This window comes from Spea bombifrons, chromosome 11 (assembly GCF_027358695.1).
Source record: "Spea bombifrons isolate aSpeBom1 chromosome 11, aSpeBom1.2.pri, whole genome shotgun sequence".
Classification (NCBI taxonomy): Eukaryota; Metazoa; Chordata; class Amphibia; order Anura; family Pelobatidae; genus Spea; species Spea bombifrons.
Window position 1 is genome coordinate 6,670,029 of NC_071097.1, and position 17,569 is coordinate 6,687,597.

At 48.8% G+C, this 17,569-nt stretch overlaps 6 protein-coding genes across 6 annotated transcripts; 4 read left to right on the forward strand and 2 right to left on the reverse strand.

Annotated features, from left to right (window-relative positions):
- The first annotated feature begins 888 nt into the window (after positions 1-888).
- LOC128468873 (histone H2B 1.1-like) lies at positions 889-1,914 on the forward strand. The gene is made up of 2 exons (XM_053450692.1): positions 889-911; positions 1,470-1,914. Exons 1-2 carry the CDS (start codon positions 892-894, stop codon positions 1,861-1,863), a joined length of 414 nt encoding a protein of 137 aa, XP_053306667.1. The 5' UTR covers positions 889-891; the 3' UTR covers positions 1,864-1,914.
- A 1,468-nt stretch (positions 1,915-3,382) lies between these two features.
- LOC128468846 (histone H1B-like) lies at positions 3,383-4,228 on the forward strand. The gene has a single exon (XM_053450669.1). The coding sequence runs from the start codon at positions 3,430-3,432 to the stop codon at positions 4,147-4,149; it is 720 nt and encodes a 239-aa protein (XP_053306644.1). The 5' UTR covers positions 3,383-3,429; the 3' UTR covers positions 4,150-4,228.
- A 336-nt stretch (positions 4,229-4,564) lies between these two features.
- Positions 4,565-5,043, reverse strand: LOC128468908 (histone H3). The gene has a single exon (XM_053450723.1). The coding sequence runs from the start codon at positions 5,041-5,043 to the stop codon at positions 4,633-4,635; it is 411 nt and encodes a 136-aa protein (XP_053306698.1). The 3' UTR covers positions 4,565-4,632.
- A 653-nt stretch (positions 5,044-5,696) lies between these two features.
- On the forward strand, positions 5,697-6,033 carry LOC128469003 (histone H4). The gene has a single exon (XM_053450805.1). The coding sequence runs from the start codon at positions 5,722-5,724 to the stop codon at positions 6,031-6,033; it is 312 nt and encodes a 103-aa protein (XP_053306780.1). The 5' UTR covers positions 5,697-5,721.
- A 751-nt stretch (positions 6,034-6,784) lies between these two features.
- On the reverse strand, positions 6,785-7,251 carry LOC128468950 (histone H2B 1.1-like). The gene has a single exon (XM_053450759.1). The coding sequence runs from the start codon at positions 7,163-7,165 to the stop codon at positions 6,785-6,787; it is 381 nt and encodes a 126-aa protein (XP_053306734.1). The 5' UTR covers positions 7,166-7,251.
- Positions 7,252-7,487: 236 nt separating this feature from the next.
- Positions 7,488-7,925, forward strand: LOC128468947 (histone H2A type 2-B-like). Its single transcript, XM_053450756.1, has one exon. The coding sequence runs from the start codon at positions 7,518-7,520 to the stop codon at positions 7,908-7,910; it is 393 nt and encodes a 130-aa protein (XP_053306731.1). The 5' UTR covers positions 7,488-7,517; the 3' UTR covers positions 7,911-7,925.
- Positions 7,926-17,569: the final 9,644 nt, after the last annotated feature.

A 17,569-nucleotide genomic window follows, 5' to 3' on the forward strand; every position in this document is an offset into this window, starting at 1 on the left:
AGGAAGAGGGAAGAGCTCGTGCCGCTGTACAGATCACTGGTGAGACCTCACTTGGAGTATTGTGTACAGTACTGGAGACCATATCTCCAGAAGGATATAGATATGTTGGAGAAAGTGCAGAGAAGGGCTACTAAAATGGTTTATGAATTACAAAATAAACCTTACCAGGACAGGTTAAAGGATCTTAACCTATATAGCCTGGAAAAAAGACGGGACAGGGGGGATATGATAGAAACATTTAAATACTTAAAGGGAATCAACAAAGTAAAGGAAGAAAGTTTATTTAAAAGAAGAAATAAAACCACAACAAGAGGACACAAGCATAAACTAGAGGGGCAAAGGTTTAATGGTAACATCAGAAAATATTACTTTACGGAAAGGGTAGTGGACGCATGGAATAGCCTCCCAGTGGAAGTGGTAGATGTTAATACAGTAAAGTCATTTAAGCAAGCATGGGATAGGCATAATGCCAAGCTAGATATAGGATAAGGGCAAGTACTAAAGGAGAGTACTCAGAGGTTGGGCAGACTGGATGGGCCTTCTGGCTCTTATCTGCCGTCACTTTCTATGTTTCTAAACATCGGGCTGAAAAACTGCAGTGGAAAGCAGTTGCTTTTAGGGAAGCTTGCAGCAAGCTTATAGCAAGACAGATACAGCTTGTTCCAGAGATTATGGGTGGCTCTGAAAAGAGCCTTTGGTGGTGTTGGTTAATTGCCCTGCAGTTACGATTACCGCACTCACTTGCTCTTAGCAGGCTTGTGGCTCTCGGTCTTCTTGGGCAAGAGCACCGCCTGGATGTTGGGTAGAACACCTCCCTGAGCAATGGTGACCCCTCCGAGCAGCTTATTGAGCTCCTCGTCGTTACGAACGGCAAGTTGCAGGTGGCGAGGAATGATACGGGTCTTTTTGTTGTCGCGTGCAGCGTTACCAGCCAACTCCAATATCTCAGCAGTCAGATACTCCAACACCGCTGCCAGATACACGGGTGCGCCGGCTCCTACTCTCTCGGCATAATTACCCTTGCGAAGAAGCCTATGCACACGGCCGACAGGGAACTGCAGACCAGCTCGGGAAGAACGTGTCTTCGCCTTAGCACGAACTTTTCCGCCTTGTTTGCCTCTGCCAGACATGATATCTCTCGACAAACCACCAACCTGACAACCGACTAAGAAGCACGTTAAAATGAAACGCCGCACACTTACCCAGCTATTTGTAGCTTCCCCCCGTGACGCTATTCGTCACTGATTGGTTCCTTTTCAAAACATCCAATCGGGTGGACATAGTCTGAGACACCAATCGGTGTAGGCACTGCGGGTCATGGGCGGCCGCACCTGCACACGTGACGACCTCATCGAATCGGACGCGAGACAGCAGAACGGCCTTATTTGCATGCGGTGCCTATAAAGGGAAGGGCCCAGCGCAGTTATGCTTCAGTGTTCATCACTTTCTCCTGCGTTGCGTGTTGAAAGGAAAACAGACGCGATGCCTGATCCAGCGAAATCTGCGCCTGCTCCGAAGAAAGGCTCTAAGAAAGCTGTTACGAAGACTCAGAAAAAAGACGGGAAGAAACGCAAGAAGAGCAGAAAGGAAAGCTACGCGATTTATGTCTACAAGGTACTAAAGCAGGTGCATCCAGACACTGGTATTTCCTCCAAGGCCATGGGCATCATGAACTCATTTGTCAACGATATCTTTGAGCGCATTGCCGGGGAAGCTTCACGCCTCGCCCATTACAACAAGCGCTCCACCATCACTTCTCGGGAGATTCAGACTGCTGTACGCCTCCTCCTTCCTGGAGAGCTGGCCAAGCACGCTGTGTCAGAGGGCACCAAGGCTGTTACCAAGTACACCAGCGCCAAGTAAAGTTCTCTTTGTTCTCTCTCTTTAAACAAAGGCTCTTTTGAGAGCCACCCACACGGTCTGTCTCAGAGCTATGTGAATGATCTAGCCCTTTTGTCGGACTATTAGTGCTCCAGGTTAGCTGGGGTATTGTGCCCATCGACCAGACTGCCTGGGAAGAGAAGCCCAAGGTGAAGGGGCTCCTGTGATGGCAACGACCTGTATCCCGACTGGGTATTCCAGCTAATCGCTGATTTCTCCTGCTGGGACCCAAGGGATTAACCCCTTCACCGCCAGACAGAACTAGCCTTGCAGAGAGAAGGGGCTGCTTTACCACTGCGGCTAGCCGAAGCTGAGCTACATCGTGGGTTTATTGTCCTGAAAAGGACAATGCGTGATCCTAGCAGGGGACACAGCTCTTCAGAAACCTCGGCCGTACTGTAGTATACGGAAGTATAGCAATACAGCGCTCTACCACCCTGAAAAGGGCAGCGCCGAGTCTTACCCCAGTAAGACATGACTCGGTAGTGCGGACATGTGGCACACGGACAGGATAAGACATGAGGGGACGAAAAAGGCATAATAAAAATCACACACATACTGAGACATACAGAATAAGAGAACTACACCACAGACGGAACCTAATAACCCTGGGCCGGCCCCCCTTCAAGCCAGCCATGGGCCAGCCTTTCTAGTTCTATACACTCGCACTCACGTTAAAGAAATAGTATATACATCATTAATACACAGTGGTGCATGCACACAAACACATTCTCACGCTTAACCCTTTCCTCACTAACGTATGCTCACGCGCTAATACACACAAACACACTCTCGCACATAAAACGTCCTGATAAGACAAAACCTAATCTTAATAATTACTTTTATTATTTTGAATAATAAATAAATAATATAATACGTTAATAATAAATAACCCCTAAGTAAACTCTTGTCAGCTACGAGTCCTAAGACAATCATCAGACCGGCAGGCAGCCAGGCACTAGCAGTAGAAATACAATTTATTTTAAATTATTTAACTGATTATTATTAGTTAAAAATATCCATCATTTTTAATGTTATTCTTTAATGTATAAATATTAGGCGATTCTTAAATAATAATAAATGATTGGGTTATATAAATTTATAGATTAAGTTTAAGGGTAAATTAATCTTTAATAGGTGATACCGTATTAAAGAATTTATTTTATCTGTATTCATTATTTTATTTATTTATTATTTCACACCTCTTGGGTGCTGTTCCCTGGCAGTTTTTCTTTTCTTTCTTTTTTTTTTGGGGGGGGGGCTGCACGGTGTAGGACATCCAACTGCTTTGGAGTTAGGATCTTACCGCAAACGATAAATATATTTTCCTTTCAAACCCCCCTTCAGGGGGAATGTAAATCCAGCGATGCCCCGGCGATCGGCAGCATGGGGAGGTTTCAGAAACGGCGTCCAATCATAGGCTCGCAGGCTACTGCTCATGAACCAATGAATGTGCGGCAGCTCGTCTATAAAAGCCAAACTTCTGGCGGTTTAACCCTGTGTTTACGTGCGATTACAACTGTTGTGTGGTGTGATCCAGGCATTGAGATGGCCGAGACAGCTCCTTCCCCGGCGCCTCCGCCGGCAGAAACCTCTTCCAAGAAGAAACAGCCGAAAAAGCCGGCAGCTGCAAAAAGCCGTCCTGTGAAGTCCGGTCCCAGTGTCTCCGAGCTGATTGTGAAAGCGGTCTCTGCGTCCAAGGAGCGCAGCGGAGTGTCTCTCGCAGCTCTTAAAAAAGCACTCGCTGCTGGCGGCTACGACGTAGAAAAGAATAACAGCCGCCTGAAGCTCGCTCTCAAGGGTCTGGTGTCTAAAGAGACCCTGATCCAGCTGAAAGGAAGCGGTGCCTCTGGCTCTTTCAAGCTGAACAAGAAGCAGCTGGAGAGCAGAGAGAAGACATCAAAGAAGAAGGAAATTCCCGTAAAGCCTAAAAAAGTAGCCCCTAAGAAGGTTGTGAAGTCGCCCAAGAAAGCCCCTGCAGGAGTGAAGAAAAGCCCGAAAAAGATCAAGAAACCGTCGGCCGCTGCCAAGAGTCCCAAGAAGCCTAAGGTTGTAAAAGCGAAGAAAGCTGGCAAGAGCCCAGCTAAGAAGGCCGCAAAGCCCAAGGCAGCCAAAAGCCCCGCTAAGCCCAAGGCAGCCAAAAGCCCCGCTAAGCCCAATGCAGCCAAAAGCCCCGCTAAGCCCAAGGCTGCCAAAAGCCCCGCAAAGCCCAAGGCAGCCAAAAGCCCCGCTAAGCCCAAGGCTAAAAAGGCAGCCCCCAAAAAGTGAGAAGGGGTTTTGCAGCGCCTCTGGTGTGTGCTTTCCCACTTAATACTTCACACAAAAGGTTCTTTTCAGAACCATCATATCCTCCGAAAAAAGAAAAAGCGTTGAATCACCCGGCCGCTGCTATGTGGGCCACCCGCTGAAAGCCTAGCCCCATACTTGTGTGTTATGCATGGATTCACATATTCAGCCAGCGCTCTCGCTCTGAGCCCTGTCCGTAACATAATAGAGATAAGGGCGGGCTTAAAGATTATGCTTTGCCGTTAATCGTTATGCCCAGCCGGGGACTCGGCCGCTCAACGGCTCGCTCGGTAGTGGGATAACGGTGTGAGATATTTCAAGCTTGGCCGCGAAGAACAGGGTTAATTTCATGCATGCGAAGGGAAACACAAAACACAAGCTCGTTTGAGTGACAATGTGGTGGCTCTTAAAAGAGCCTTTGTGGGAGGGTGAGGGGAAAATCGCGTTCGCCAACACCACGTTTATTTAAGCACGTTCTCCTCTGATCCTACGAGCCAGCTGAATGTCTTTTGGCATAATAGTAACACGCTTAGCGTGAATAGCGCACAAATTGGTGTCTTCGAAAAGCCCCACGAGGTAAGCCTCGCTGGCTTCCTGGAGAGCCATAACAGCAGAACTCTGGAAACGTAGATCGGTTTTGAAATCTTGAGCAATCTCACGGACCAGCCGTTGGAAAGGCAGCTTTCGGATAAGCAACTCCGTAGACTTCTGGTAACGGCGGATTTCCCTAAGAGCTACGGTGCCCGGGCGGTAGCGATGTGGCTTCTTCACGCCGCCGGTAGCTGGAGCGCTTTTCCTCGCAGCTTTGGTCGCCAGCTGCTTCCGAGGAGCTTTTCCTCCGGTGGACTTACGGGCTGTCTGCTTGGTGCGAGCCATGCTACTGTATGTGGATCTGATTCAACGACGAATACAACGTAATTGTAACGATTCTGTGGCCAACTCAAGCCCTTTATATAGTAACGGTGAATGTGATTGGATACGCTTAATCACGCCCCTCTTTTTCATAGGCTAGGACGATGGTTTGAAAAAGCCAGCCTTTGATCAAGAGACTTCGGTGTGGAGAGTTATCTTTTTTATTTTATTTAAATTAAACGCTCGAATCGGTCATTTATTCGTTAGCTGCGGTTCTTTTTTTATTTAGTTCTTCTCCTCTCTTTTGGTCAGCCTCCTACCTAGTGAACCTGTGTACTGGCTGACCGTTAACAACGATACGGCGAAAGCTAAAAGCCCGCCTTTATCTTGGTCTCCGTTTAGCGTTTATTTACAGCGAAATGCTGCCACCTAGTGGTAAATGAGGGATCGTCGAAAGCGATCACGTGGCGGTGAGGGAGGCAAAAGCATTAAGGTTTTTGATATTCCTAAATAGCCAATCGGTGGCTGAGGCACGTTTGGAAGCTTCTCCAGCCAACCAACGATAAGCATATATTCAAAAAGCAACACCCCCTTGAGGCAGCATGGTGCGGTTCCCCATCAGGTCCGTCCATCACGCATAAAAGAAAGCGGGCCGGCCGTAGGCGAGTATTGTGCTGTGGAGCTCGTGGAGTAAACGTGATCATGTCTGGCCGCGGCAAAGGAGGTAAGGGACTCGGGAAAGGTGGCGCAAAGAGGCACAGGAAGGTGCTTCGGGATAACATTCAGGGGATCACCAAGCCTGCTATCCGCCGTTTGGCTCGCAGAGGAGGAGTGAAGCGTATCTCTGGGCTGATCTATGAGGAGACCCGTGGTGTGCTCAAAGTGTTTTTGGAGAATGTGATTCGTGACGCAGTCACTTATACTGAGCATGCCAAGAGGAAAACCGTTACCGCTATGGACGTGGTATATGCCTTGAAACGCCAAGGCCGTACTCTGTACGGTTTCGGAGGATAAGCTTGTTGACTCGTCACCCTGAAACACCCAACGGCTCTTTTCAGAGCCACCCACACACTCTCTTAGGCTATGATCATGTTGTCCCAGAGTCTGCCCGCCCTTTTCTATGCACACCTTGAAATAACTAGCTTAACAGTGGCTGTGTCTGGCTATAGATTGAGCTACTGGCAGAACATGGGGTGAGATCGGCAGCTGGTGTCCTCCAAAGGCTGGCCTCGCTTGAATGGGGGCCGACACGTCCCAGGGTTAATAGGCGCCATCTGTGGTAGTTATCTGATGAATTCTGTATGTCCCAGTATGTGTGTGAAAGTTATTATGACTTTGTCGTCCCCTCATGTCTTATCCTGTTTTCAAGACAATAGACCCACGATGTAGCTCAGCTTGGGCTAGCCGCAGTGGTAAAGCAGCTCCTTCTCTCTGCAACGCTGGTTCTTTTTGACGGCGAAGGGGTTAATCTCTTAGGTCCCAGAAGGAGAAATCAGCCATTAGTTGGAATACCCAATCAGAGTACAGATCGTTGCCATTACAGGAGCCCCTTCACCTTGGGCTTCTCGTGCCAGGCAGTCTGGTCGACGGGCACAACACCCCAGCTGATCTGGAGGAGTGAGGAGCACATTTCAATGCTCACAAATGCTCTTCCCAGAGCTAGCAGTCCAACAAAAGGGGCTACATAATTCACATAGCTCTGAGACAGACCGTGTGGGTGGCTCTCAAAAGAGCCTTTGTTTATAGAGAGAGAACAAAAAGAACTTTACTTGGCGCTGGTGTACTTGGTAACAGCCTTGGTGCCCTCTGACACAGCGTGCTTGGCCAGCTCTCCAGGAAGGAGGAGACGTACAGCAGTCTGAATCTCCCGAGAAGTGATAGTGGAGCGCTTGTTGTAATGGGCTAGGCGTGAAGCTTCCCCGGCAATGCGCTCAAAGATATCACTGACAAACGAGTTCATGATGCCCATGGCCTTGGAGGAAATGCCAGTGTCTGGATGCACCTGCTTCAGTACCTTGTAGACATAGATCGCGTAGCTTTCCTTTCTGCTCTTCTTGCGCTTCTTCCCGTCTTTTTTCTGAGTCTTCGTAACAGCTTTCTTAGAGCCTTTCTTCGGAGCAGGCGCAGATTTCGCTGGATCAGGCATCGCGTCTGTTTCCCTTTCAACACCCAACGCAAGAGAAAATGATGAACACTGAAGCGTTACTGCGCTGGGCCCTTCCCTTTATAGGCACCGCATGCAAATAAGGCCGTTCTGCTGTCTCGCGTCCGATTCGATGAGGTTGTCACGTGTGCCGATGCGGCCGCCCATGAACCGCAGTGCCTACACCGATTGGTGTCTCAGACTATGTCCACCCGATTGGATGTTTTGAAAAGAAACCAATCAGTGACGAATAGCGTCACGGGGGGAAGCTACAAATAGCTGGGTAAGTGTGCTGCGATTCTTTGTAACGTATTACTTCGTCAGTAGTCTGCGTGAGTGTTTGTCGAGCGAAAGCATGTCTGGCAGAGGAAAACAAGGCGGAAAGGTTCGTGCCAAGGCGAAGACACGTTCTTCTCGTGCTGGTCTGCAGTTCCCTGTCGGCCGTGTGCATAGACTTCTTCGCAAGGGTAATTATGGCGAGAGAGTAGGAGCCGGCGCACCCGTGTATCTGGCAGCGGTGTTGGAGTATCTGACTGCAGAGATATTGGAGCTGGCTGGTAACGCTGCACGCGACAACAAAAAGACCCGTATCATTCCACGCCACCTGCAACTTGCCGTCCGTAACGACGAGGAGCTCAATAAGCTGCTCGGAGGGGTCACCATTGCTCAGGGAGGTGTTCTACCCAACATCCAGGCGGTGCTCTTGCCCAAGAAGACCGAGAGCCACAAACCTGCCAAGAGCAAGTGAGTGCGGTAATCGGTAACGGCAGGGCAATTAACCAACACTACCAAAGGCTCTTTTCAGAGCCACCCATAATCTCTGGAACAAGCTATATCTGACTGGCTATAAATTTGCGGCAAACTTCTTTATAGGCAACTGCTTTCCACTGCAGTTTTTCAGCCCGATGTTTAGTTGCTGAGCTTCACGCTGGCTAAACACCATTCATATAAGCTACATCATGCACCCTACCGCCCCCCCCTCCGTCCGTTTCAGGGTTACAATTCGAGGCAAAGCTGCCAGCACTTAAATGGATAAATATGGTTCTCAAGAAAGGTGGGTGGTTAAGTGCTACCACACGGTGGCAGCATTGCATAGGAAATTGTGGTTTACCGCAAATTAAAGTGTCAGAAGCCGGGGAATCCCTCAGCTGTGTGATGATCGTGTAGCTGGCAATGGTCTGGGGAGCGTATTAATGAATTTGATAATCATTCTGAGAGAGAGCCGTGAGTAGCTCCACTGTAGACATCTCCCTTGCCTCTGAAAGCTTAATTGCTAAGAAGGAATTAACCCTTCCTATACCCCAAAGCAATGATGCGAAGTTCGGATCAGTAAAGTGAATCGGATCATTTCGAGTCGGTCATTGAAATGATCCGATTCATGATCCGAATCTTTTGCCCAGTCCCTCCCTGCAGTCAAACTAACGATTGGCCCCGCCCCTTTCATTAGCGTCAATGAACCCTCCTGCCTGCCTACTCTAGCGATGTCACTGAAGGCAGAGAATCGTTCAGAGATTCGAACCATTCAGAGAATATCACTGACACCACACTTTTATAAATAAATACATTAATAATCTTCACTGCCCCCAGGATTTAGATTCCCCTTAGATTGTCCACCTTTAGATTGCTTTACCTCTAACTGCACCTTTAGTTAACTTTATTAAATTAACCCTCAGTCATGGGCGTAGGAACCCCTAAAAATATGGGGGGGGTAGCAGTTTTACTGGTAGGGTATATTCTTGTTCAGTAAACTGGGAATTGTTCATGGCAAATTTTATATAAATGTATGTGTGTGTGTATGTACAATTTCCGCACAAAAAAAGTATCATGTTCAGTTTTCACAGAGAAGCTCTTTATTAAACAAACAGGTCAAAGAAAATTAACCAAAAGTTTGGCCTATATTTCAGTTATTTCACTTAGAACAACTGATAATAATACTTTAAGTAATGCACAATTGCCAACATTGTAACAAAAGATCCTACAGAAATACAATGATGCAATTAACCCTTTCCGCATTTGTGGTCTGGGAGCAGACAACACTTAAATACTCTTATAGAAATATTTTAGTAACTGCAGGCAGAGTAAGACCCTACAACCAACGCACTGTAGTGGTTATGGTGCAAAGTAGCTGTTTTGCACACTGGGGCGCAGTCATGATCCCCAAAACTGTTCCCACAAAGTTAGAAGCATAGTGTTGTCCAAAATGTCTTGGTTTATCACCTTCAGCTCATAAAACGTTCTACTGGATGAATGGGAGAAAATTCCCACAGAAACTCACAAAAAAAGACAAATCTTACAACCACAGATGGACCCCACTGGACACGGCCACAGAGACTACTATGATGTATTGAAGGAACCATCTAAGACTCCTAACATGTCATACACACAGGATCATATCCACACACTTAAACACTTGAATAACATGCACACGCATGCACACACTTACGTACACACACACAATGGGTTAAACATGTGTTACAGGGAATGATAATCTTCCCTTTAAGTACGACATGCCTGCTCATACACACATATGCACTGCTCTTACGCATGCCTGCCCACAAAAACACACGTATACGCTGCAATTGCCTGCACATACACACTTGCCAGTACTCACACATATGCACTACCCTTATACACGCCTGCCCAAACATACATAATCTGCTCACACACACACACACACACGCCTCCCCATAAATATACACTGCCCTTGCACATACTTACAAAGACGTATACACTATAAGACAAATACACTCCTTATATACACACATATACACTGCCCATACAGACGTACACATATACACTGCCCATACAGATACACACATATACACTGCCCATACACACACATATACACTGCCCATACAGACGTACACATATACACTGCCCATACACACATACACATATACACTGCCCATACAGACATACACATATACACTGCCCATACAGATACACACATATACACTGCCCATACAGACATACACATATACACTGCCCATACACACGTACACATATACACTGCCCATACACACGTACACATATACACTGCCCGTACAGACATACACATATACACTGCCTATACACACGTACACATATACACTGCCCATACAGACATACACATATACACTGCCCATACACACATACACATATACACTGCCCATACAGACATACACATATACACTGCCCATACAGACATATGCACATACACGCACATATACACAGCTGCCCTATACACATATGCCTGCCCAAGTGCCCATACACATGCCTTACCATATGTATATGCACACACAAATCTACCATCAGACCCCCCCCACCTTCGTTCTCCACATCAGATCCCCCACCCCCAACTTTGTTCTCCACATAAGACCCCCCCAAACCCACCTTTGTTCTCCACATCAGACCCCCCCACAACCTTTGTTCTCCACATCAGACCCCCCCCACCACCTTTGTTCTCCACATCAGACCCCCCTAACCCACCTTTGTGTTCCACATCAGACCCCCCCCCACAACCTTCGTTCTCTACATCAGACCCCCCAATAATCAACCACCCACCCACCTTGGTTCTCCACAAATCTTACCTTTTCTTCCTGCTTCCTCCTTCCTACTTCCTGCTTTCTGCTTCCTCCTTTGCCGCTCGCAGTCTGTGCAGTGCGGCTGCGGACAGCTGTTTCTGCTGAGCGCCGGGGCTGGATATAATCGTCATATCCCGTCGCCCGGCGCTCAGTTACAGACAGCTGGTGAGTGTGACCTGAATACAGCTGTAGGACTGGTTGGGGAGATCACGGATTTCCCTAACCAGTCCTGCAGGCTGCAGCTGCGGATCGGGCAGCTGTGAGCACCCTCACAGCAGCACCCGAGTGCACTCACCCTTGGGGGGATTATCGGTCCCCCCCGCATGATTTCCTGGGGGGGATCCGTCCCCCCCCGGTTCCTTCGCCCGTGCCCTCAGTCCTCAGCATTAAATTAACCCTAAATACCCCATTAACCATTACTGCCCCTAAATTAACCCTAAAGACCCTCATTAACCATAACTGCCCCAGCGCGGCTATCGGACCCACGCCGGCTGTCCCGCGGTCCATCCCGGGGGAAGCTTCAACCTACTGCCGCTTGGCTCCCCTTCCCGTCCTACCTCATCCCTGTATCACCTGCCCTACCCATGGACTTCGGCTCTCGTAGCCCAGACACCCCCGCAGAGACTGGGGATCCCTTGTCACTGGAGCCGCTAGAGAGGTGGCGATCAGGCCATGCGGCTATCGTACAAACGCCGGCTGTCCCGGGGAAACTTCATTTTGCTGCTGCTCGGGGTCCCTACGGATATTGTGGAGCTCGGTTGCCTAAGCGTGGCGCCGGACCGTCTGGGCAGGGAGGGAAGATGTGTGCCTGATTTATGACCTTTTTATCACCTAACCTGTATATAAGCCTGTGTGTTTCCCCAATAAAGTCTGTTACTTCCCTGGAACATTAGTTTCTGTGACAGAACCCTCCATCACTGGGGCCCCTGGAGAGGCCTGAGAGCCAGCCTCCTCCCTATCGACTATGGGCCCGGGCCTTGTAGAGACTTCTGTGTGTGGATACAGGGGTTCAGTCTGCTGATGTACCCCATGTTTTAGCACTCAGAGTCTAAGAACTGTAACGTCTGCTGGACATCCTGTGGTAGGAAGAAGGCTGATTATCTGTACATTGTTAATTGTATAAGTGTGAAGTGTTTCCCCTGTTTTTGTGTGAGTTAGCCCTTGTATTAAGGCCCCCTGTAGGTATGACTTGGTGTCACTGCTGCATACCTAATTATCCATTACATAACAGGTAGCTGTTAATCGTGTGAGCTCCTGTTATCCCTGTGTCCTGGCCATTGTCTGTCTTAAGCCAATTATATGTCTATCGTCATTCCACGTCCCCAGTTAATGTCATTATTTATGTCTCGTGTCATCCTGTCCTTCCCCCGGATATTGTGTTGCAATTACTTCCTTCCTGCCATGGTAATTAGATCATGTGATATTTGTCTTGCCCCTTTTCTTACTTGTGTATATATAGCTCTGTCTTTGGTTTTAATAAGAGAGTCCTGTTTTCACCTCAACATGAGTGTTGCCTGATGTTTGGGGTGGGCTGTAGACTCGCTGTGTAGCTAAGCTTCGGATAGCCACAGTGCCAATGCAGCTACAGTGCAGCGACGTCCCCCCTTCTATCTACAACGCTGGTTCTGCCCGGCGCTGAAGGGGTTACTTGTTGGTGTCCCGTCAGGAGGAAGCAACGTTTGGCGGGAGTACCCAGTCGGGGTATAGGTCGGTCCCGTCACAGTTTCGTCTAATGCTTCAGGGACCCGCTGGATCACTAATTGTCATTTTCAGGACAATTACGGCACTGTACTCAACTACGCCTCGGCGGGCTGCGGTGCCGTGAAGCTAGGGTCACCGGACCAGCTCGTGAGCCCTGCTCCGCTAGTGTCGGTGTGACGGACCGACCCGGGACCTCAGGTTGTCCCTCTCCACCAAGAGCGACTTCTCCCTTCAGGACAATAATTCCCCGCAATCTGTAGGCAATATCCCCAAGCAAAGTAAAGGGATATCGCTATCCGGTACCCAAATAACCAGGCAAGACTAGTCTTTAGGTACAACAAAAGGAATAACTCTTTATTATGGGACAGGTGTCGCCTTTTATAGGTAGGGACACCACAAGGGGAGGAGGAGCAATACAACAGGACACCGGCACCACTAAGTCTGGGAGATAAAGAGCACACATTATCTTTATTAGATTATCTCTCAGACCTTAGTGTGCCGTGTGCAAACTTTTACAAAATAAGGCAATAATATACATTTTTATTAATAACACATTAAAGAGTTTCATGTCACTGGATAACATTAACTGAGGGGTAGGGTGACTCTTGGAACCATCACATTACTCCCCCCTTTGTTTCCAGTGACAGACCCGGCTAGACCCCAACGGGTCAGCTTAGGGGTGTTTCTTTGGTTAGGTGGCTAACTCCGATTGCAACGCGCAAGCATAGTCCTGGAGGCCATCGACAAGTCGATCTACCATCCTTTGGAACGTCGCCGGAGCGTTCTTCATCCCAAACTGCATTACCCTAAATTGGTATAGTCCCAATGGGGTGATGAAGGCCGATCTCTCTTACCACGAGAGATGCGGTGTAACAAATCATCTACTCGGGGCATGGGGTACGTGTCAGTCACAGTCCGGTCATTGAGCCTGCGGTAGACTACACAGAACCGGGTCGTCCCATCTCTCTTAGGCACTAGGACTACCGGAAAAGCCAAGGGGCTCTCGGACGTCTCAATCACTCTCAGATCGAGCATCTCCCTAATCTCCCTTAACATCCCTTCTCGGACAGACTCAGGAACTCGGTACGCCGCTTGGCGTAACGGGGTTTGCCCTGGAGTCTCCACGCGGTGGTGCATCCGGGGAGGGCAGAGAGTAAGCCGCCTCTCTGATCTAACAGCTGGCGAACTTGGGCCTTCTGGGATTCCCCTAACTGCACCGCTAACTATATCGCGCCAAGTTCCCTCGTCCCTGACGCTACCTGGGGCAACGTTAATCCCTCAGGGTCATCTATTGCCGGGGTGCAAATTATTGCTACTTCCTCGGGACGCTCCTGGTAGGCTTTCAACATGTTCACACAGAAGGTTCGCTGGATCCTTCCGTCTGCACATTTAGCTACCATGTAGGTGGTGTTGCACAGTTGCTTCACCACCCGATACAATCCCTGCCACACCACCTGCAGCTTATCCTGACGGGATCGTTTAAGCGCTAGGACCTTCTGCCCTACTTCAAAGGCACGGCTCCAGGGCGGTCCGTTCGTACCACCGTTTCTGCCAACCTTGCGCCACTTGAAGGTTTTCCCGGACCATGTCCGTGTGGTTCTTCAATCTATCCCAGAAGGCCAACACGTACTCTACTATGGTCGGCCCTTCGGTCCCTGCCAGTGCTCTCTAAGCAAATCTAGGGGGGTAACCGGTGGCATAGTCCACGAGAGCGAGGATAAATTTCCCTTCTTACTCCCGGTAGCATATGAGATAGGTCCGCCTATCTGAATAGGGCAGGGAAGATTTAAACCCCCAGAACCTCCCCTGTACCCACAGTTCTTTCCTGCCCTATCCGGGTAGGTACATCCCCCGCTTTGGGTAGCGGGCAAGCGTTTCTCGGCCATTTTAGCCCTCTCCGGTCCTCGGTAGGAACCTGTTTACCGGAGCAGGGAAAGGCTCCTTCACTCAGGGTCCTCGGTAGGACTGTGGCCTACTTACCTTTAGCAGCCCTTGGGCAGGCTAACTGGAAGCAGAACGCCGGGACTCTTCAGTCTGCCGACGATTTCAGCCAGGAAGCGTCTGATCTTTGCGGTGGCGTGCTTCCGGTCTCGTCTCAGTCTGCCAGGAGGCATCTGAGGTCAGGAAGGGGGCAGATCTGTAAGCAGCTCTCAGGTCAGAGAAGGTTTTTTGGTGGTTTTCTGGACCTTTTTCCCTCGGTTTGGTAAGGTTTTTTATTAGCTTGTACTGCTTTTAGTTTGCAGTTTTCTTCTGATGAAGAGTCCTGGCTTCCTGAGATTTTCTGTTCTGGTGTTTTCTGCCTCTTAACCCAAGTAGGTTATGAGTCTATGGGAATTTGTCTGCGTTTGTTTTTTCTTTTTGTTTTAACCGTCTCCTATCCTTTATTATTAGGATGTCACTAGATAAGCCAGACCTCCCTGAAGAATCACCAGCTCCTAGGAAGGCTGCATCCAAGACGAAACATTTTGCCTGTAAAAACTGCAAGGCTACAATGTCTGACGCCTCTAGGAAATTTTGCTCATCCTGCCTCAAAGCCAGAGAGGAGTCCATTTCAGAATTCAAGGAATGGATGAAGGCTGAGCTTCAGTCCACTTTTCAGCAGATCAAAACCTCTGTTATGTTTTCTTTACCTCAGCCTAGATCTGTGGGCCCCGACCCTTGGCCTGGGTTCCGGCCCTCTGGTCAGGATCCTTACACTTCAGATCCTGAAAAGGATTGGCAGATGTAAGATCCCGAATCCCTAGAGGAGGGGGAACTATCGGAAGAATCCTTCTTCTTTCCAGCAGAAGAAGTAAACAAGCTGGTTATTGCCGTAAGGGCTGCTCCGGATCTGGAAGAAGAGCAGCCAAAAGACAAACCAGGGCTCCTTTAAGAAATCTAAGGTTTTTCCTATTCATGAAACCTTAAAATCCATAATCACTGACCAGTGGAAGGCTCCGGAAAGAAGGCTAACTACCTGTAAAAGGGTGTCCAGACTCTTTCCTTTTCCAGACGATTTATCTGAGCTCTGTTCAACTCCCAAAGTTGATGCTCCAGTGGCCAGAGCCACCGGAAGATCTGCTATACCTTTAGAAGATTCCTCTCATTTTTCGGATCCCATGGATAGGAAGGCAGAAGGGGCAGCTAAGAGATCTTTTGAAGCCTCAGCAGCTATCTTTAAGCCAGGCATTGCAGCAGCCTCAGTAGCTAGGGCTATGCGCTTATGGCTTCAACAAATTGAAGATGATATCCTAAGCGGTGCAGGAGAAGAATATATCCTCCGTGGCATCTCAGATGTGAAGAGCGCTGCTGATTTTTTATGTGACTCAGCTATGGAATCCATACGCATGGCTGCTAGGGCCTCTGCATTGTCGGTTGTGTCTAGAAGGGCTCTATGGCTCAAAGCCTGGTCAGCAGACTCCGCTCCAAGCAACATTTGTGCGGGATTCCCTTTTCTGGCAAAGATCTGTTTGGGAAAGAGCTGGAAACTTTATTGGAAAAGGCTACTGGGGATAAGTACTTCTTGCCTAAACATAAACCCTTACCTCATTTTCGTCCAAATTGTTCGTTCAGCTCCTCCAGAGGTCAAGATTCCGACCCCAGGCTCGGTTTCGTGGTAGGGGCAGACCCTTCCCATCTTAACATGAAGATGGAGCCGCTAAGAGACCTTGACGCCAGGAGTTGTGCGGTAGGGGGCAGGCTGAGAAATTTTTTTCACCTCTGGGCTCTTGTTTGTCCAGACCTTTGGACCCTGGGGATCATTTCCAGAGGGTACGGTCTGGAGCTTGTCAGCACTCCCCCAGAGCGTTTTATGATGTCTACACCTCCCGCGGATCCTTCCAAGAGAAAGGTGCTTTTGGATCTGGTGCAGGATTTTGTCAAGAAACAAGTACTTATCCCAGTGCCTGCTGCCCAAAGAGGAAAAGGTGTTTACTCCCACATCTTTGTGGTTCCCAAACCATCAGGAGACTTCAGGCTTATCATAGACCTCAAGTTTCTAAATCAATTAGTGAGTTACAGGAAGTTCAGGATGGAATCTATCAAATCCACCATGGAACTTCTTTCCGAAGGGGATTTCCTGGCTACTCTCGATCTTCAAGACGCCTATGTCCATGTTCCCAACAAGCAAGCTTCTCAGAGGTTCCTTCGGGTGGCCATTCCGTCTACATCAGGGATTCGTCATTTCCAGTTCCAGACCCTTCCTTTCGGTCTCGCTTCAGCACCGAGAATTTTTACGAAACTACTATCAGGGATCGTGGCTTTCCTCAGGAAATAATCAAGGTAGTCCCATACCTAGACGACTGGCTTCTATCATCTGAGTCTCAACAGATTCACTGTTTCCATGCTTCAGGATTTGGGAAGGATTGTCAATTTTCGAAAATCCCACCTGCTTCCCAACAGAATAATTCCCTTCCTGGGGTTTATCCTGGACACTACGTGTCAAAAGATTTTTCTGCCGGAGAACAAAATTCAGAACATTATGAGCCTTACCAGCTTGATTCTTTCCAGATCTCTTTCCAGTCTACGGCTTCTCATGTTACTTCTTGGACTGATGGTTTCTACAAGGCCTGCCGTGGCATAGGCGCTTCTGCATATCCGTCCTCTACAATGTCTCATCCTGAAGTCATGGAATCGATCCGTTCCGGCGCTTTCAAGGAAGGTCTCTCTTCCTCCCAGTGTCCATTCTTCCCTCAGATGGTGGCTTCAGGCGAACAGGCTGGGTTCAGGTCTGGTCTGGACCGAGCCCTCTTGGACAGTCGTTTCCACGGACGCCAGTTTATCTGGTTGTGGAGCTACGATGGACAAAGAATTCCGTCAAGGTTTTTGTTCCAACCACGAGCGCCATCTTCAAATCAATATGCTGGAACTTCGGGTAGTTTGGAAAGCTCTCCTCTCATGGCAGTCCAGGCTATGAGGGAAAGCGGTAAGAATTCTGTCGGACAATCGCACGGTAGTGGCTTTCCTGAACAAACAAGGTGGCACGAGAAGTCTTCAGTTAGGAAGTCTTCGTCAGAAGATCGGGAAGTGGGCCAAATTTCATCTTTCTCACCTTTCGGCCGTCTTCATCCATGGAAAGGAGAAAGTCACTGCAGATTTCCTAAGCAGAACTTCTGTTCTTCAAGGAGAGTGGAGCCTGAGCTAGGCGACGTTTCATCAGATCACG